The sequence below is a fragment of the Malurus melanocephalus genome, unplaced genomic scaffold, assembly GCF_030028575.1.
Source record: "Malurus melanocephalus ecotype Western Australia unplaced genomic scaffold, MMel_1.1 scaffold_9, whole genome shotgun sequence".
Taxonomy (NCBI): domain Eukaryota; kingdom Metazoa; phylum Chordata; class Aves; order Passeriformes; family Maluridae; genus Malurus; species Malurus melanocephalus.
Window position 1 is genome coordinate 5,800,657 of NW_026623241.1, and position 21,509 is coordinate 5,822,165.

General features: G+C 47.0%; 1 protein-coding gene across 1 annotated transcript; it reads left to right on the forward strand.

Moving 5' to 3' along the window:
• Positions 1 to 7,617: 7,617 nt before the first annotated feature.
• SPINK2 (serine peptidase inhibitor Kazal type 2) lies at positions 7,618 to 12,456 on the forward strand. Its single transcript, XM_057376537.1, has 4 exons — positions 7,618 to 7,739; positions 8,137 to 8,174; positions 8,666 to 8,775; positions 12,243 to 12,456. Exons 1-4 carry the CDS (start codon positions 7,694 to 7,696, stop codon positions 12,286 to 12,288), a joined length of 240 nt encoding a protein of 79 aa, XP_057232520.1. The 5' UTR covers positions 7,618 to 7,693; the 3' UTR covers positions 12,289 to 12,456.
• Positions 12,457 to 21,509: the final 9,053 nt, after the last annotated feature.

Here is a 21,509-nt window from a genome sequence, read left to right on the forward strand (position 1 = left end):
TTGGCTCCCAGCAGGAAAAGCTGAACAACTCCTGAAGCATTTCTCTTCTCCGCTTCCTACTGTCATTATTACTTGGTGACTCACTCCTGAGTGTGCCCACAACCTGCTCAGCCATTGCTGCTGGAAAGCCCTGCCAAACACAGCCCTGCAGCTCAATCAACATAAATACCACCTGTCCCTCCCCTCCAGCACGGCCACCCTTGTGAGCAGAAGAGACCCCAGCCCTCCAAAATGGGGCTCAGAGTGAGACAGAACAGACCAGAAAAATCCTGTGTGGATTAGCAGGGGAAAGGGAAAGAGAATCAGCCAGSAATGACCCTTGCTACCTGCTACCAGTCCTTGCTCTCCACTCCTGGAAGCCTCTGGGATTGCCAGGCAGGGATCTGARTGGCTGGGTGAGATCTCACATGCCCCAGACATCCCCATGCCCTCATTCCTTCACAGCCCTGTCACTCCTGCAGCTTTCACGATGGATGTTGAAGCGCCAAGCCTGACAGAATGGGCAGTTTCACAGTGAATTATAGGTGTCTCCAGCACAGCAAGGAAACCTGTGCRCTGCTGATGCTGTGAGGATGAGACCACTACATCACAGCACTATATTATCCAGCTGACAGCGTAAATGGTCCATTGAGCTCTTCACCCTAAAAAATGCTGCAAACAAAACCAGTCACGCAAGCAGGCAAGACAGAGYACTTCCCATGTGCAAGGCTGCCACCACATGGTACAAAGACAAGCCTATAGGTTCCTTCAGCCAGGGCAGGAGAGGGGAAAACTACTCTCACTCTTCCAACCAGCTACAGCCTCACTAACCAGCTATGGCCAAATCCTGATGTCTCAGCTGGATCAATTGCTCTGGAGAGGAACTGTTGCTCTTGCACCCTTTCCATSCACTCCAAGTCATTAAAATCTCTTGCAAAGAAACCACTTGAATCCTGTAAAACAGAGATTCCTGAGACACGGATGTGATCTGGCTGTTCTCACTATGAAAAGTTTGAATCGAGCAAATCAGTTTAACATTGCCCCACAGATTAGAAAAGTCTGGGCTCAGCAGAGCCTGAGAGCGGTGACAGACAAAAATCTACTGAGCTTTTGCAGTTCCTAAACTCACATTGCTCGTGGCATGGAACTAATCCAAAAGCATGACACTTCGCATAAGGGCTGGGCAGCTTTGGCCTCTCRTGTTGAACCACAGAGCAGTTCAGGTAACTGTGGTTCTGCTTTTCAGTAACTRAACCAAAAGACAAGTGCAGAAGCAAGAAGAGCAAGAGAAACCACAGCCTTGTGTTTGGAAGAGCACAGGCCAGGCCAGGCCGTAGAAGGGATGACAAGAATTTATTTGAACTTAATGAGGACCAGGCAAGCAAAGCTGAGCTGCACCTGCCTCTGTCATCCTCAAGCCCAGGCGGTGTTTTGGGGATTCCTGACTTTTGAAGATCTTCCATCCAGCAGAACCACTCAGCAACACCACTCAGAAATGGCGCCTCCAACAAGTCCCAGGCTGTATCACCCCCTCCTCCTTTTGTTATTTTCCTCCCTTGATTGATGGCCGGTTTCTAATGAAAATACAGAGCCCAAAGCAGTGGCTGGCAGCGGTGCAGGCAGGGAGACATGGACAGACACTGCAAAGTGGTGCCTCTGTCACTGAGACAGGGACAGCCTTCAGCAGCACTGAGCTTTCATGGGGATGGTGCCTGCCATCTTTGCAGCAAACTCATCTCCTAGCTGTCATCATCTTCCCTGCTGAATAAAGGTCTTTTCATCCTCCATTTTCCCCGGCAATCCATCAGGTGGACAGGCATCAAGGCCTGACTAATCCCTGCTGAGATAAACCAGCCAACTATGAAATCCTTATCAGCAGCTCATCCTCACTCCCAGAGACCATCAAGTATATTGAGTGGGTTCTTCAAGATAAGAATACTTCCTTTATGGGGTCAGAGAGAACTGCAGCACGCAGTGCCATGAAACATGCTCAGGGCASAGAACTGCATAAACAGGGCACTGAGAAAACGGAGATGCTGAACCTACTCTGTCTCCTCCCTTCCACCTGCCCTCCCTCTGCCCTGTTCATAGCTACCATCTACCCTTTTCCTCCAGCATGGATCAGGTAAAATGTCCTCTGCAAACCCAGCCCCAGGGTGCCAGAAGTTGGACAGAAGCTCTGCTGGAATAGAAGTGGGAATTGCACTTCCTAAGCAATCACACCGTTCACAGAGCCTTTTCCTGAAGGGTGAAGAAACAGAAGAGCGTGTGAGGCTGTCTCTGAAAGCAGATCTGGGTAGGTACTGCTCTGGCTGAAACCACTCATTTTATGAGAAATAGGTRGCCATTAAAGAAGATGCCTTTGAGATTTCAAAGTGTCTTCTCACATGAAAGTATGGAAGCTGCAGTGGCAGCTGTGGACACCCTCTGTCCTTTCACAGCTGAAAACAGTTTCTGCTGAGCCTCCAGCTGGGCTCTTGCTCTACAGCTGCAGATTATCTSTGGGTTTTAGCCTCAGCACACAAAAAAAAAAGTGAGCAGGCTTCTAGGTAGCTTCCCTTAACCTTGTCTCCTTTAACACCTTAAGCAGTTTAGAAGAAGCTTTTACAGCCTGGCTTGAAAATTTCTGCTCTCCAAGAAAACTTTTGACACAAGAAATGMCACTGGGACCAACCACCTCCCTCCAAAGGGGGTATGATCCCAGGAAATCACTAAGACAAAGTGCATGTCCCCTTAAGCAGGGTGTCCCAGCCCTGCCACGAGTCATTTGAACCAGCACACAGACAGGCAGCAGAAGCCAAAGCCTGAGAACCTGCCCACGACAGATCAAGGAGACAGATGTACTCAACTGAGCTGAAATCAACAGCAGAGAGTAACTTYTGGAGGAGAGAGAAAGAAGAAAATTATGTTGATTTCTGCCCGTCAGGACAGCCTTCAGGAGCTGTCTGCAGGCTCCAGGGACTGCTAAAGCCCTTGCTCAAGTCCGAGCATCGCAGCAACACACACACATCTCTCTGCCAGGCAGAAGGCTGCTGCTTTGGGCTGTGACAGTGACTGCCGGCACCAGCAGACCCAGGAGTATGTGGGTGCCTCCCGGCAGCCCTTTCCACACTGTCCCACACAATAAGCAGCGCTCCCTTTCCCCACTGTCCCACACAATAAGCAGCGCTCCCTTTCGCCACTGTCCCACACAATGAGCAGCGCTCCCATCCCAAAACACTGCCCACAGGGAAGCAATCTTATTTAGGGCACAGAATGCTGCAGCACCCGCAGCCACCCCACTTCAGGGAGCACCCCCGTGTGACACACGGATGGAAAGGAGCCAGGGACACAAAGTGGGCAGCTGGCCAGCCAGTAAATTAATTTCAAAGACAGGCAGGTGATAGATGGGATTCATGTGGGAAACGGGAGAGGATAAATTGCCCATCTGTGACTGACACAGCAGAGAACAGSAGACGATGGAGCAAAATGAATGGGCACAGAGGGATCAAGGAAGGAAAGACTGAGTGGAGTGTACATAATTGAATCCCTGAGGCCTGGATCCTGTCTTGGGGACTACGTGGGATTGCAAACGTAGGAGCACAACTGCAGGGAATGATTCASGGGCTGTGTGTGACAGATAGGACCCCCAGAGCAATCTCTCAGTGATGTGGAGGTGGGAATGCCACTGACAGGATGGTGAGGGAGTGTATGAGAYGAGGAACTTCCTCCACATCTTCCTATGAACCTCTGAACCCAGCYTCTATCAAAACAGCCTGGAGGAGTCTACCAAAATTAGAGGTGATGCCACAGCTCAGCACTCAGGACCTGGCCAGGGATGAAGCTTGTCAACTGGAACAAATTCCCCACACACAACAAACCCAGACTTACACCAAAAGTCTATTGCTCTGCTCAGTGCTGCTGACTTCTTCCCCACAGGAATCTTTGTCAGGGAGACTAAAACATAAGGAAAATCAGCTCTTCCTCCTCTGTCCATCTCTGCATTGCTGCTGTGCAGGTTCAGGATGGAAGAATCAGACAGTGGGCAAGTGCCAAACCATTTCTAGGGCATTCCAGTCTCACCAGAGGCAGGAGCCCCCCCAGTGCCTCAGGAAAGAGGCTTTCACCAGTGCCATCCCGGGCCGGCATGCCAAAGAGCAGCTCAGAAGCATTTTTGATTGTCCTGTGCTGTGTTGGTCAGTTTTACCCCTGCAGTTATTCAGGTGGAAAGACAAACTCCTGTTCTTATGGCAGGAGACCCACAMGTGCATGGCACAAGTGCAGCTGGGATGTGCCCAAGCCTTGTGCCCAAACTCTGTGCCCTTCTCGCCCACCTGCAGCAGCGCAGGCCCTTCAGCTGCACTGTCCTGCTGCTACAGCGGGTTTAAAATCCACCCGCAACTGACCGGGCTGCAAGAGGACATTGGCTGCAGGCTATGAATGACCACAGCATCCCTCCACCAGCCTCTGCCCTCCAAGAGCCCATCAACRATGCCCAAGAGAAAACTGGAACAAATCCATGCCCAGATTTCCCCTTTGTCACCTTCCTGCCTGCAGCAGCCTGAAGAAACATGTTCCAGTGGGATTTTTCATGCTCTTGAGGCCACCAATGGTTTMTTGCCTTGCAATTCTATTTTCTTTCTTCCAATTTTAAACCTTCAGCATCCACCATAGCCTGTCTAAGAGGATATTTCATGCCACACTGCTGAATCCTAGAGTTTAATGTAGCAGGCAATCCAGTGCCTTAGTCTCAATCTTTCTGGTACCTGGACYTCTCCCAATACCTGTTTTAAGCAGGGGAGGTGATAGCTAGCTTTCCTTTGAGATTGTGAACTAATTTTATGCTGTCTCATAACTCATTCCCAACCTGCCTTGCCACATAAGCCCTGGGAAGGGTGGCTGGAAGTGATCTCTGGGTTTCTAACTGCCCCCTCACACTTGGAACAGGTCTACTGCCAACAGCAGATCAGCAAAATTATAACCTGAGTCCTGGAAATTTTCAAGGACGAAGATGTCAGAGGCCACAAATCTTCAACATATTTTCTTTCCMAGAAACACCAGGAGTTTGGGGCAAGTTCAGATTTTCACGAAATTKGCTCAGTTACTTAAAAATGAACTTCAGATACTGATGAATGGATACAGAGTGCAGCCCTCTGGAGAAGGACTTGGAGTGTGAAAAGCTGGACATGTGTTGTCAGTGTGCACTTACAGCCCAGAAAGCCAACCATATCCTGGGCTGCATCAAAAGAGAATGACCAGCAGGTGGAGGGAGGTGATTTTCCCCCTCTACTCCACTCTCACAAGACCCCACTGAAGGGGGTCACGATCCATGCCAATCTTTGCAGCAGGTACATCCCAGAAACACCTGGCCAGCACTCACCAGAGCAGCAGCAAGGCCCTGGAGCACCAGAAGWGTTTGACTGAAGTTCAAATAAATTTTAGCTCCCAAGCACACAGGGTTATTCCACCAAGCATAAGGCAGAAACAGACCTTCTCTGCAGGGATGTAACTTCTAATTACGCATTGTTCCCCACAGCCTGTGTGCTAGGATCATTATTATCTCCCCTGTTTGTTAATCAGCTACCTGATGTTAACAAGAAGATAACTTCTAGGAGATATGCAAATARTTCTGCAATTTTCCTTTCCAGTGACTCAGCATTCATATCAGAAATGTGTTAACAGGATACAAAAGCTGTTAAGAAGCCCTCTGCATAATTATGCTCTTTCTTGCCTCCAGTTCTTAATAATTCACAAAAGAAAAATAGTGTCTTGTAACAGACACTCAATCTTGCCAGAAGAAAAAAATCTGTAAGTTATCTTTTCTTCTGTTTAAGATCTCATTTCTGTAATTTTTCCTTCTCTAAAGACTTGTGTCTAAAATTTTACTCAAATAAGGCAAAATTAAGTACTCTCAGTAGAAAAATATAAGAGAAACAAAATGCTTTCAGAACTGAGGAAACTGGCACCAGTTTCAAACGTGATAGTCACATTGAGAGTTAATAGAGAACCTTCAGATTACTTTTCCCTATTTTCTCTGCAACATCAAGGGGAAGCATCTGGGGCAGAACACATGTCTGTGACTGAGTTCATATCACTGTCATAGAAAGGCAGGTGCAGTGATGTTAAAATAAATGGTCCCATTCACACCATTTGTCTGGGATCAACTGCAACACATCGATGGGCATGGAATTCTAACTTGTTGGAAAATACATTAGGGTAGAGAATGTTTGTTAGGGGCAGCTATTCTGTTAGGTGATGTGATGACAGTACACACCCATGCTGAGCAGGAGCTGTCCAGGAGAAAGCTCCTCTGGAGCACTGAGCTCTGCGCAAGAGCTGTGCATTTTACTGTGAAACAGTCAGGAACTTATGAACTTATGAAATTCACAATCTAAGAAAGAACTCCTACCCTTGCTTTTGCTTTCTTCACATTCAGCTGGCACGGTTTCTTTGAAAAATCAAGGAACYCACCCCAGAATAACTCTCCAGTGTTCATCCCCCTGGCGATCCTTCCCCCAAGGATGGCAAACCCAGCAACCATCCCACCAATAACAAGGAAACAGAAACACACCCGCATCTCAAAGGGTGACAAAGCTGGGGTAAAAAGTTGGGAAAGCTAGAGAGAAATAACCATGCAGAGAGAAATAACCCTCTGCATGGTTCARCAGCCAAAAACACATTCTGATGAGGTGTCTTGCTTAAAATAGCCAAGCCAGAGGCTTTTGCATGAAACATCCCTTGTGTTGGGTAGTAAACTCAAAGGCGTGCTCTGAATGAAAATCTGAAACTGCAATCAATTCGCAGGGGATACTTGGATGAATTCAAACATACTAAGCAGATGACAAAATAACCTCCCAATGATGCCATGTGGGCAGGACATGCTRCCAGAAACACACAGAAGAAAACGGTATTTGAAAGGACTTAGAGACAAGAAACATGTGTGTGATGCCCGTGTATGTACCGACAGGGACAATATCAAAACACTTGACAGGCTTAACCCCAGCTCATACACAGGAGCACAGGCCATTTTACAAGAATTTCATACCCTAGATTTCAGGAAACTGCATGAAATCATTAGCAGAGCCAGATCCTGGGGTCTGCAAAGCTGACCACTGACCAACAGRTGAGATACTCTTCGGAAAGGGGAAGGAGTGCTGCCGAGACACCCAGCCATGCTGGCAGGACATCATGCCAATGCTTTCCAGCCCCTGCTGCCTTTGGAGACAGGTCAGTTGGCTTTATTGCTGGGACTGTATGAATTTTTCTCTTGTCAGGAACACCCTCACAGCTCAGCAGAAGCTCAGAAACCTCTCATGTCACTTTATGAGGTGAGGGCTATGACCTTAACAGCCACACGGCACTGCGTGCACATTTCCAACCTCTCTGCATCGCCCAAGGCATTTTCCATGTAAGCACAGCCCTGACGAGCTGAAGCCAAGCAGGGAAACCTGAGGAACCCAGAAACTGCAGATCCGCCCCCCACCATTAACTGCGCTGTCCACTCGCGCAGCTCTGACGGGAAAGTTTTCCCTCCCATCAGCGTGTTCGTGGGGAGGCTCCAGCCGTGCTATCCGCGTGTCCCCCGGTGGCATGCCCTGAGGGCGATGCCGTTCCCGCCCGCTGCGGCCCGTGCCAGCCCCGTGCCCCGCCCCGCGCCCCGCCGTTGGCCCTCACGCTGCGGAGCCGTTGCTGTCGCTGTCGCTGTCGCTGTCCCCGCTGCCGCTCAGTTGGCGACATGGCACGGCCGCTGGCGCTCCTGCTGCTACCCGTGCTCCTCGCCGGTACCGCGCACCGCGCCGGGGCATTGGCGCTTCGGGGACGGGAGGGGAGCCGGGGCCGGGGAGGTGGGAGACGGGCCGGTCCTGTCGCAGGGAAAAGCGTCCAGGGAGCCGGCACCGTGCCCCGGCAGGCTGAGGGGCGTGGAGGCGGAATCCCCTCTGAGGCAGGGCGGGGAACCGGCACAGGATGGTTCCCGAGGCAGCTGGGCCGGGACTGCGGTCGGTCGGGGGATATTGGGATCGGACAGTGGCTGGTCAGGGTGTCCCAGGACCGGACAGAGACTGTCAGGGGGTGCCGGGACGGGGCAGTGTCGGGTCGGTAACAGCCAGGGCCGGTCCCGCGGAGGTCGGGGCGATCCGTGCGGGACCAGGCGTCGTTAACGYCGCTTGCTCTCCACAGGGCTCCTGTCGTGTCCCGGCGCCATGGCCAGCTACGCGGTGAGTGTCGCCTGTCCCTTCCCCACTGTCGCTGCTGCCGGCAGCCCCTTCCCCACAGCCACGGGCCCCACGCTGCGGGTCTGTGCCCGCCCTGGCCCCGCGGCTAACCGGTGGTCTTTCCCCACAGCCGACGGGCCCGGCAGGCTGCTGGCTCCGCAGCACACCAGCCCTGGCGATTCCCGTCTCTTCCCATCTCCGTCTGCCTTGCCCTTCACGGGYACTCGCTGTCCGTGTGTCCCACTGACGCTCGAAAGGGCTGCTTTGGTGGCACACGTATGTCCTGGCACCACAGCTAGGCCGTGCCAGGTAGTAGGAGCCAAAGCTCAAGTGATAAATTCTCATAAGAGCATGGAAGATCATGTGACACATTAAAATGTTGTGCCAGCTCCTGTTGGACGCCTTTTTTCAGTGCGTGCCAGTATTCTTCAGAAGTGAGCAGAAACCTGTATAAATGCTGTAACTTCTACTTGTTTTGTGCATGTCTTCCTTAGCCTGACTGCTCCAAGTATGGTGCGTATACATGTCCAAGGGATTACCATCCCGTTTGTGGCACTGAYGGAGAGACCTATGGAAACGAGTGTGTGCTCTGCCTTTCTAACAGGTAGTCAATTCTACCCTTCCCTATATGCAGGCAGAATATTCCCCCTGACATCCCAGGTACCTGATAGATCATTTATTGGCTTTGGATCATTTACACCGTTGAACTGCAGTTTCAGCAGTGYCCTCTCAGCCATGAATCCCTTGAGACAGATTTTATCGTGATACCTGTAAATCGATTGGATACAGTCCAGTCCAGTCCATGCAGATGTACAGAATATTTGTGTTAGTGATTCCTGAGGGGGAGCATCTTAGAAGAGGTTGCCTCTCACATTCATACAATGCCATGCTACCATTAAATATAATGCTAGACCCTTCCACACTCTCCATCAGAAAACATGAAAGGTCCCACCCAAAATGCAGCTTCAAATGCAAAATATTTAGGTTCAAGATCCAATCTCCTGTACTTTCTTTCACAGAGAAGAGTAAGAATGCTAAATGTTAGGAGAAAATGCTATTTTGCCTTCAGGTTGTCTAAAAATCAAGAGAAAGACTGCCTGCTATTTGAGAGAGGGTATTTTATTCTTTAATAATTCAATAATTTTTAAAAACAATTTAAAAAGACAAAGAATCAGTATATCATGAGCATTATAATTCCACATTGCAACTGAATTGAAACCTTTGTAGAGCAATCTCTCAGTACAAACTGGGAGGAACTGTTGTGAGTAGAATTTTGATGATAAAAAGGCAATTTATGTTAATGAAATAAAAGGTTTCTGTTACCAGCAGAGGGTAGAAGTGAGTAACAGAATAGCAGTGAGGGGAATTTACAAAATGGTGAACAGATGTCAGTAAAGGGATGGCTGAAATGTGTTTCAGAGGAAAGATTAATGCTGACCAGATGATTTACAAAATTCTAATTACCAAGACAGAGGGAACATAGGCCATAATAAGGAAAGTGTCAAAGAACATTCAAAGTAATACAGTAAAGAAAGTGCTGAAGAAGTGTTACGCAGATCTGCAGAATTTGGTAACACTTTCAACAGAGCACAGCACTATCTGCCCAAGCAAACACAAATTGCAAAAAAAAAAAATTAGTAAACCTCCAGTTTGGAAAAAGATAAAAGAGGACCAAAATTCACACACAGTAAAATCTGTTAAAAGGGAAGAAAAGAGGTTCTGACATGTTATGTAGGAATCTACCCATCATTCCCTGCCTAGAATGATGCTGAAGTTATTACGTGATTGGCTTTGTACATAGCCAGAGGTAAAGAAGAAAGCAAGCAAAGCAGATAGAGATTTGCCAGAAATAATCTGGTCAAATCCATGAGATTTAGTTTTTTGGCACGATAACTGGCCAAACAGAGTAGGGGGAAATGGAAGTATTGCTGCATGACATTAATAAGGCATTTTACATTATCTCCACTTGACATTCACATAAGCAGACAAATATCTACTCAGCTGAAATTGTTAAAGGTGAAGTTATGAGAGTTTGAAATGCTGTGGTTCAAAAGCAGTGATCGGCATTTTACATTGAAAAGAGCTATTTTATGTAATAAAAACTTCAAAATGGCATGGATATGATGATCTGGATAATGTACAGGATATTATCAAAATTCCCAGGAATTTGGAGAAATTGAGTAAAATCAGTACAACAAAGAGAAGACAGAGAAGTGCTAAGTATCAGCCATAGAGGGTGTAAAACCATATTGTGGAGATACAGGCAGGAGGGCATCTCATGACCTAAGCAGTGTCCTTTCAGAGCAGGAGGATGGGCTTTGAGATCCAGCCTTACATTTCTAGGATGTTTATTTTTTAAGGCATGATCACTCAGTTCCAGATGAATGCATGGCAGATTCCTGAATATAGCATTGCGCACAGAACAAAGGGTTCTCCAGTCAAATCTGCTGCTTATTTCAACTCTTTAAGAAGTTTCTTAAGTAATTAGTGATGGTGCTTATGTCTTTTTAGAGTAAGATGCAAAGTACATGTTTTGTGTGATACATGGGATTAAATCCAATTATACACACAAGATAGAAATTTGTCTTAACGATCTTTTTTTGCTGCCTTGTTACATGCTCTGAAACATGTATTTTGGTCTGAAGAGGCACAGAATGGTCAGATTCTCTCCTGATTGCTTTTATAGTTCAGCAGCTGTCATGTTTGGGGGTCTTCTAGTTCAGTCTGGAGTAGTTGTTCTAAGTTGTTTGACTTGGCATGAACACAACACAGATAAAACACTTTGCTTTACTGGAAGAATTTCAGCTTTGAAAAACAGTCCATAGTCCTAAGCAATGGTCATTCCACTCCAAGTAATCTAAGGTACAGTCTGTCACACTCCTTAGGAGGGCAAGAAAAAGAGATTTTTCTGCCCTGTTTAGCAAGCTGCATGACCAGTTGTTGAAATAGTGTACTGTGGTGATACAGAAACAGATACATGGACACATCCAGTACTAAATTATAAAACAGTCGCTTCTCAATTAACTTGGAGTGATTCTCAACAGCCAAATTGCAGGTTTGTTCTAACCTGTATTTAATCCATGAAGCGACTTTTTTGAGAGAGTTGTAATTCCCTGATGGCCAAGATAGTACTGTCCATGAGCTCCTTTAGCCATTCAGACTGTGTGGGCTCCTGGAGAGCCCTGTGTGAATCCACTGCTGAAGAGGTTGCCTCTGCAGGGTTTAGTGTAAGGCTTGTCCTTCAGACAGAACTGTTCCTTACATCTTTACTGGTGTTTTATGCCCTCTGGCCTTGATTTTGTCTTTTATATCCCCAATCTACTCTACTGCCTTCTTTTTAAAAAAGATAAAACTATTGGTACATAAATAGATTAATCCTGCTTTTGGATAAATRTAAGTCTCTTGAATTTCATAAGGAGTAAACCAACTTGATTCTAAGATAAGGAAACAAACTGCTGATCTAGGACAATCTGCATTCTGTTACTTTCTTTTTCTATCTTCACTTGCCTGATAAACTGAGATTTGTAAATGGAGCACCCCAAAATACCATGTATAGGACTTCAAAAAAAACCAACCAGTGTTCACAGACTAAGGGATACTTGGCTAAAATTTCCTTTAAGAAGATTCCAGCATTCAGAGAACCACACATTCAAAATGCAGAGATGCATCAGAAAGCACACCCTTCCCACTGAATTCCCATGTGAAAGGTGGAGATTTTGTAAGCATTAGAAGTGGTTGGCATGTCAGACTGCAAAGTTTAACTTGTGTTAGTGCTTTGTAATGGACATGTTAGCCCTCATGGTGAGACTTGTCACGTGGTTTGACAGTTCTCTAATTTGCAGATGGTTTTATCAGGTTTTTATAGGTAACAAGGCAAGTTACTCTGTGTACGTGACTCATAATTTTTTGCATCATGGTTACTTTGTGGTAATGCTTACAGTAAGTGATGCAGTTAATGCATCACTGCATTTAATTGAACACATTGGACATGGGAGACTCCACTTTATAAAATGTGTCTGTAAAATTCAAGTGTAGTGTTCCTCTTCTAATATATTTTTCTTCTGTTTGCAGTGAAAGCCACAAGAATGTAGAAATTCACCAAATGGGAACTTGCTGATATGACAGATGGCCACTTTTCAAGAAAATGAGAGGGTCACCTACAGTCAGAATGGAAATGCCTTAAATGTACCTTCTATGTAGCCTGTCTTAATAAAAAAGTTTGCATATTCAAAGTACTGTTACTGTATTAAAACCAGTGTTTATAAACATATCCACAGTATGGTCATATMTTGAATCCTGACTTATTTTCCTATGAAAGATGGATCATAAGAAAGAGATGTCCTGACTCTACAGCAGTAATCAGTTGTCCAGAGAAGGGATTGAGTGTGCCAAGGAAGGAAGGGAATGGGTACCAGATGCCATTCCCACAGACYCACCTGGGATCAAGGAGGTCCCAGCATCTCTGTTGAAGGCAGTGCTCTTTTTTTTCTGGGATGTTCTGAGCCCAAAGGTGCCAGTGATCCCTAGGGAGCCACTGAAGGGGTTTCCTGTGGTGGCKGCCAGACGTGGTGATATGCACCAAGCTTCTGCCCCTGGCTCCCTAGCTGCAGGTCCTGCTGGTGGAGGGCAGTGACTTGGGCACCCTCTGCTCTTGCTGTAAGTAAGGGCTGTTTTACAATGCTGGAGACATGGGCAGGGGGCCTGCACTGCCCTCCAGGTCCCTGTCCCTCTGGGCTCTGCTCCCTGGGGCAAAGATGTCACCAGYCCGGCTGGCACCCAAGAGCCACTTCTGTGGCAAACATCACAGCAAGATTGAAAATCTCAAGACTCCTGTGWAGGGGTGCACTCCAGAGTGGTTCTGGTGAGCCTTCCCACAGGGAGGGTGTGCAAGCACTGGGGTCTGGTTCTCTCCTTGCACTTGTCATARATATGGGCACATTTCTTGGGTTTGTTCCTTTCTGTTCCGCTGCACACCTGCTTCTTGCAGGTTGATTGAAATTAACTCTCTTTGGGCTCTCCTGCAGTGCTTGGGTTACACAGGTGGCTTCTACCTTTGATCCACGCCAAGCAATACCTGCCTTAYCCCTGGCCCCAGACAATGGCTTTGTCAGGCTTTGCTGGGCAGAGATGTACRGCACATTTCATGCCTGAGGAACATTCTCAGGTCAGTGACTTCGGGTTTGAAAACAACAATGYTTTTGCCTTACAGTTCCTTAAAGCGTCAAAACTATCCTTACTTTCCAGCACATGCTTGCTTTCATTTTCTTTGAGTAAACACTAATCACAGAGGAATGTCATGTGTGGCACAACTGGGCTGGAAGCAAAAAAACACCCCAAACAGTAATATACCCCAGCTGGGTGTTTATGAAGCTTCAGAGCTCAAAAAGATGGTGAATTTCAATATGATGGATTTAATTTTTTGTTTTAAGTTAAAACGGTATATTACATTTAGGATAATGTTAAGAGTGTTATCCAAACACTTCTTGAACTCAGATCATCTTTGTGCTTCCTAGGGGGCCTGTTTCAGTGTCCAGCTGCCCTCTGAACAATCTTTTCCTAATATCCAACCTAAACTTCCCCAGACACAGCACCACAACATAATAACTTATAATAACATAATATAAACACATAATAATATCAAGTCCACAGCATAAATCGTAATACAGTGTCATAGAAGGATGTTACTGCAATCTTCAGGCATCAAAAACCTTGTTTATTACGTGTGTGAGGCTAACAAGGAGTTATGCTAGCTGAATGGCATGACTGTGAATCAAAAATGGATCTATTTTCTGTCTGAGCTCAGGTGGTTGGACAAAATTTTGATTGATTAGGATTTTATGGCATTTTCTAACTTCACAGGACCAGCACAGTCCTGATCTCACTGGAAGGAGAGTGTGCAGCCATCCATATACATGAAAAGAAGGTCAGAAGATGCCTTGCTGGCTTTTGCTGATGCAATGTAGAAATGAAAGKTTTTTTTCCCATGTCGAGTTACAAGAAGAGCTTTTTTAAACTGATTAAATCTTCAACTCTCCCTCTTGTGGGATTTTAATTGCTTTTAAAATTGCCCAGGAAACACGTTAAAGAAAGTTCCCTGAACTCCACGTACTGCTGCTCAGCAGGCACAGTGTATGTGTTTTTCTGGGACAGCTGGGCTCCAGCTCCCAGCTTAGCTATGGGCAGTTTGGAAGCGCTCAGCCCCTTGCTTCAGGCACCTWTTGAAGGGTATGAAGGCTTTCTCAACCAGAAATGTAACTGGTTAGTACTGGCTAACACTACATTGCTATCTACAGCAAGAGAGAGAAGTCTGCCCTGAGTGACACAGGACCATAAGCGAGAGCAGAAGGGAGAGTCAAGATCTGAATAATGTGGCAGACTGTCAGAACGAAGAGGTTGGATTTGTAGCTTTCCACCTTGCTCTCTAGGCGGCAGCATTAGTTTTCTTTTGAATCTCACTTTGTTCTCAGGGGGTATAGGAAAGCTTTTTATTCATCGTTATCATTTGTGTGCATGAACGTTCTGTTACGAGCTGTTTCTTTTCAACTTGGAGTCATTGATACACGCTCAATCTCATTCACTTGGCAAAGTTAACTTGCTTTTTCCTGATCATTGACTCAGAGTGTGTTTGATGAAGGAGACTCCACGGTATATAGTTTGGTAGAAATGTTATTCTGTGGGCAGCTGACTCACAGATGAAGCTGTGGCACTCATTGCCGTGTGTAGGRTTGCATGGGCTTCTATCTTAAATTTGCAATTTTTGAGCTGGCCACCTAGCAACTGCTGCATTTTCTAAACCCTAAACTTCTATAGAAGTAGCATAGGTTTCTGGACAGGGAATTCTTAGCTAGATAACCTCACCAAAAAAAAAAAAAAAAACCAAACCAAACAACCTTCTCTCTGTGACAGAGTCTCATCTTTATATTGAGGGGGAAAAAATTAACCCTTTAAAGTGCTTTTTCTGTCAGTTGGTGAGGAATTATGCAAGAATCTGGTACATGTACTGCATTTTAYCTTTTAAGCAGTTCTGAATACTTCTTCCTGACATTAGGTGCAAAAGGGTTTAGAGTTGACTTAAAATTGTTCCTACATAAGCTAGTTTGTTCCAGATTCCCCAGTGAAAAACACTACTAAGAAGCACTTTGGAGCAGAGAATAGGGCTGGAACTGAGGTCTTTAACTTGTCTAGAAATATCAGATGTCACTGTAGATCCTGTGGGATATTGCAGCAAGCCCCAGACTGCTGCCCTGGAAGGGCCTGGCTTTCCTGGAAGTCCTTTCTTATATGCCAGCTCCTTTCAAATATTTTGGATATCCAGAATCTGCAGATGTCTGTAAATGGGCACTTCTTCCACTATTACAYAGAGAAGCAAGGATATCCTTTAAAAAAGTAGTCAGAAGAAGAAAAGGAGATTTTAACTCTGAAAATTGTTTGGACTCATGAGGAGGGAAAGAAACATTTGTTTTCCCCTSACAAACTTTGCCTTTAGACTGTGCCATGCACCAGTAAGAAAAAAAAATATATATATAAATAATAATGTGCTAGAATGGGAATCTTGTATATATGCAAAATTTTTATTAAATACTAGCAAGAATTTATTTCCCATGAGGAATACTAGAATAGGAACACATAGAATTTTTAGGAACAACACTCTACAAGATATTCACAATCCTTCTGCTCACAATCTTAAGCCACCTGGTTGAGAGGGCCTGCTTGAATCAGGAGATTGGACTAGAGACCTGGAGAGGTCATCTCCACATTATTTATTCTGTAGTTTGCAATAGCAACAGGCTGGAGCATTTGCAACCAGCACCTGCACTGCCCAAAGTCGGGTGTTATCAGAACCACCAGCACCACCCCAACAGGTCTGACTACTTATGTGAGAGCACTTTAGCAATCTGGAGTGCTGTGTGTAGGTGCACAGCAGAAAAACACCTCTGAACCTTCTGCTTAACTTCCTATCCCTTGCATKCAATTTCCTTGGATGAAAACATCATAAAATGAGTGTTTAGGGTCAACAGTCTGCCATTGGGGGTGATCAGATTACTTTATTGAGAACAGATAAAATACTCTCAGAGACTCAAGAAAGCMTCCAGGTTTTCAGAAACAGCAAGACTGGGAAACACACGGTAGAAAACAGCAGACTGTGAGTAGTTACACACCCAGTTTCTCCTTTGTGTCCCTACTCCCAGGTCACCAAGATTTCCARTACCACAGCAGGCTGGGCACAGAGAGCAGAGCTGGCCCCTTGTGTATTTCATTTTCYCCATGGCTCATATTTGCCATGATCAGGCACAATGGCATTTCTACAAACCCAGCTGAGCYGTGGGAACACCACTGAGCTCATGACACCTTTAGATAACCCGTTCTGGCGGTCAGTAAAGGGGGACATGGTCAGGGGGTTGGGTGGCCAGGCTGAAAGTGGCATGTTCATCCAAAACAGGCTACAAAGATAGATAACTGCCCAAGCTGACACCCCACTGCAGAGCCAGGTATCTAACTCAGCAATCACACATCATACTGAGAAGGGAAAACACTCTCAGCTCAAAATGAGCAAACACACTTCAGCTCCTTGTACCCATCCTATTTCTTCAACTTATTGAATTATTGTGACGTCCAGTCCCTATAAAGTAGTTGTGTCTGTAGAAGTGGAGTCACTCTGGTACTGTGTTTCTTCATCCAAAGTCGCCTGTCTGTAAAACCCAAAAGTTTTGGCGAAGTCCTTCTGGAATTAGAGTTTTGCTTCAATGCAAGCCTCTTCTTCTCTTTTTCAGCAAATGAGACCCCAGTGGCAAGGGGAGATAKTTTATGATGAGGTGTCATACGCAGAAAAAGAATTCCATGGAGTCTGCATCTGGCAGAGCAGTTAAAGTCAGCTACAGGTTGGGGTCTAACCTAAACATTTCCCTGCCTCTTCCTCTTCCCATGGGAGTTAATGGCAAGAGGTGACACTGCTGTCAGACTGAGCAATTGTCTGGGAGCACACAGAAAAGTGTCGGTGCATTGTCAGGGCTGTGGGTGATGAGTTCCCAGAAAACAGTGAGAGCTTGCAGAGCAGAGAGCAGATCCCTGTGCTCTGCTGTGTCAGTTTTGAGCCTGGTTATAAAGCTCAGCAGTGATCCCAGCAGGGAAGGATCCTTCTTGTCCTTGTCATCTCTTGAAGGGATAAAAGGCCTGGATCAAGCACAAGGCAGCTTCCCTTTGGCTTTGAAACTGGAGGGATGATGATGGAATCATCTCCTGGCAGGTGAAGAGTTCAGATCCAATGTCCAAAGCYGTTTGATGTGGAATATGGGTAGGCATATCCTCAGTGAGTCATCCAGCTCTCTCATCAGGCTGATAAGGACAAACCATCAATCTTTGGGCTTCAYCCTCTGTCCTGGGATGTCCTGCAGTCATCCCAGGAAAAAGGGATACATATATCAACTACACATATCAGGACTGCACATCAGGATATCCCCGAGTTTATTTTCTTCTTAGTAACTGACRCAGTGCTGTGTTTTGGATCCAGTGTGAGAATGATGTTGATGACAAACATGTTTTAGTTGTTCTCAGTAGTGCTTCCCCTAAGTCAAGGACTTTTCAGTTTGCCATGCTCTGYCAGCAAGCAGGAGCACGGGGAGCTGGGAGGGAGCATGGTCAGGACAGCTGATCTGGACTAGCAATAGGACTGTTCCATACTGCAGAGCATCATGCCTGGTGCATAAATGGAGTARTTGGCAGAAAGCAAGGGGATTTCTGGGGGAATGGGGTGGGCATTGGTCAACAGATGGTGAGAGATTATATTGTGCATCACTTGTCTTTTGTGTTTGGCTTTTTTCATTACTATTATTACTATTATTGTTGTTGTTGTTATTATTATTATTATTATTATTATTACATTGTTGTATTTTATTATTATATTTTACTCTTGAGCTCTGCACCAGGGTGAGATGTGTGAGCTGCAGTGACCTTTGCTGGCACCAAGGTGGGGAGAATGCATTTCAAGTTAAGGACAAGTGGAGTGCAATCCAGGATGGCTGATATGGGGACATGTCAGCCCTTCTTGTCACCTGCTCCTTCTCTTCCAGATTCATGGTCCTTCCACCCCACCAACTGAGGGTTGGCAAAGTGGTATTTTTAGACAGAGAGAAGCCCTTTGGCCATGATTTCTCCCAGGCCAGAGAAGGTCCAGAGCAGATGAAAGTGTGCTACAGCACTGCCATGAACAGTTTCTTTTGAAGCTGTGAAGAGATCTAGCACAGAGAAGATGCTGCAGCACARAAGGAAGATGCCCTGGAGACATCCTTTCACCCTGAATGGTGTAAGTTCCTCCTTCCTTTGCTGCTGGCAGAGGYTTCCTGGTGACATAACCCAACAATGGAGGGTGCGGGGGGAGAGAAATCAAGTTGGGAACAATCAAGTCATAAGAACTCAAGGCTACCTTTACAGCCAGATACTTGAAAGCCAGCTCAGCATCACAAGCCAGCAAATCCATTTGTGTGTGCAGAACAAATGAATGGGCAGCAGAGTCTAGAATTAGTAATTTGCTAAAAGAATATCGGCTGAGTGAAGTGTATTTCAAGGGAAGCAAGCTCTGAAAGCCCCTGACAGTCTGGTCTAGTGTTCCCCTGCCATGCAGACAGACCTGTGCTGGAGAGCAGGAGGAGTGTGATGATGGGGACATATTTCTCCAGTGGGCTCCTTCAACTCAGCCCTGCTGTGCCCACCCCTCTGAACTGAGTTTCCTGTGGCCAAGCCATAGACTCAAGAAACATGGCCCTACATAAAGCCCTCCCTGGAGAAGATCTTACTAGCCACCACTACTAGGCCTATAACAAGAAACAGCCTTTGAAGAAGGGAGAAAAACCCACCCCAAGAAGCCAGACAGACTGGCTGCATGTAACACCAGCCAGCCAAGACACGGGCACACCGACACTTGGAGCAACTTGAGAGCAATCCCACGCCAGTGCCAGAAGCCTTCCTTCTGCTTCAAACAGCCTTAGGCTGGCAGGGAGCCTCCAGAACCTGACCTCACTGCTGAGGGGATCTGCCCCCCACAGCCTTGGGTGGCCCCCAAACCACTTYCCTCCAGCAGGACAAGGTGCTGAAAGACATGCTGTGACAAGAGTGTGACTTCCCTAAGCAGTGGCGCAGGACAGYTTCATTGGCTCAGGTTTCTTAGGCTGTTTGTGCTTGTTTGAGCCTGCTGGGCTCTCCCATGGGCTGAGCTCTCTCCAGCTGCTTGCCTGAGCAGCACTGCACTCTGCTCCTGTAGCCCTCCCTGGAAAGCACCCCCACCACCAGCGGGGCACCCACTGTGCCCCAGGAGAGATGGCAAGGAGCATCCTCCTCCATGCTGGAGCCTCTCTGCCAGACACAACAGACTCTGTGGCTATGGAGTACCCACAGCTGGAGTAGCAGGGAGATCCCAGGAGCAGGAGGAGCACCCACCAAGGCCGACTCACTCCCTGGGGTGATGAGGCTGTCAGAGCAATGAGGAAAGCACCCGTGAATGCCTCTGTTGTGCTCACCCAGCTGTTCCCATGGCCAGCTGTGTAGAGAAGACTGTGGGCAGCAAGCATCCTTTGTCAGTGCCGGCATCCCAGCAGACCTCTTTAGCACGGATTGCTAAAGGGGGCAAAATTCTTAAAGTTACTTGCTTAGGGCTCTTGAATCCACTCCCTGACACTCAGCAGGTGGAGCGGAGGGACAGTCTCCATTACATTCCTTCCCTGTTCATTGCCATCCCACCAGTCATTCTGGTGGTCCAGGTGCCCCAGGGGCTGTGGTGTGTGTCACACAGAGATGTCTGCTCATCACCTCTGGCAACGCCCCACAAGCTGGTGGCACCAGAGTCACCTCTCTGCAGGCGTCCACCCAAACTGGTCTGACAGAAACCACAGGCTGCCCACAGCATGGAACCACTGCCATGAAGAGGACACAAGGGCCAGGTACCAGTTGGCTCCCTGGCATGGGACAGCACAGGGGAAAGTGTGGTCCTTGTCCCTCATGGACCCTGAAGTATTTGATCATTGAAGTATTTGAGTCASGACTTCCAAAACCAGGCAGCTTCAGCCTAGAGATTGAGAACAGAGCAGATTTCAGCAGACATTTTCCATCCTCCCACCTCCCTGACTTGCTCCCTAGAAAACACAGAGCCATCCGAGTCTGTGGAAGGGCTCCCTGGCACATACTCCCGGCACTCCCAGGGTAGGGAGCGGATTTGTGGGTCTACTGTGTGCTCCTTCCTGCCTCTCACCAGTGTTTTCGCGGGCTGGGCACGGCACAGCTCCCACGTGTGATGCCCTGCCTGCTGTCTCTGCGTGCCACAGCACGCTCTGCCCACAAGCCATGGCAGCGCTGCTGAAAATCCTCCCGGCAAGGAACTGCACGTATCAACTCCCGGTTTAGTCACTTCAAAACAATCTGGTTCGTAAGAGTGAGAGTAGGGAGGAAGACTGTACCCCGGGCAGAGATTGCACATGRAAATACCAATGAGATGACACTGTTCTCTGACAAGCATTGGAACAACTGGAGGAATAATAAAACACTGCAGTTTCCATCCACACAACTGTATCCCACGGACAAAGTAAAGGCAGGGATCTTACTGGAAGTCACATCTGATTAGTATCTGTCTGGTCTGGATGCGTTCTGCTGCCGAGGAGAGACGGGCTGAACCCTGCCCACTGAAAACAAAGGAAAATGCACGAAGCAGAGTGCAGAAGGGGCAGTTGCTGAGYCCGGGTGGGCAGCCCTGCTCTGGCATCAAGGAGCCACCTGTGCCCACCCCCTSTTCCCCCTGCCCAGGACGTGCTCTGGGTAAGAGGTGTGTGCTGCTGCTCTCCTAGGGAAAAAACTGATCGAAAGAACAATGACTCAGTCAAGTTCTTGTGTGTTGGGATGTCCAACAAAGGCAATTGTCAGATGCACCCTGAAGAACAGCCAATCTCTTATGCTGTTATGGGGCAAGTGGGGTATGGAGGTAGAAATCTCATCTGGTCAGCTGCAGGAGCTGGCTGGTTAGAAAACTCTTCTCTAACTGAATGGAAGCCAAAATATTCTGCAAAGCCTTGTTTCCAGCCACATTTTTTTGGATTAGAAGCCAGAAAACCCCAGCACATCAAAAAAGGAAAACACTGGAAAACAAAACAGAAGATGGCTTTTGAGGTTTTCCTTTGCTTTGGGGTGTTCAGAGGGAGAAGGGAAGCTTTTGCTCTCTGACAGTTGGGTTGGGGTGGAGTGTCTGGAAAGCACATATTTTTTAATTCACATGCTCAGAAAAAGACAAAAAAATTCTGCTTAATCCCCAGGTAAGGGGAGCTGGTGTCATTGYCAGGAAGGAAAACGTGGCAAAATTCA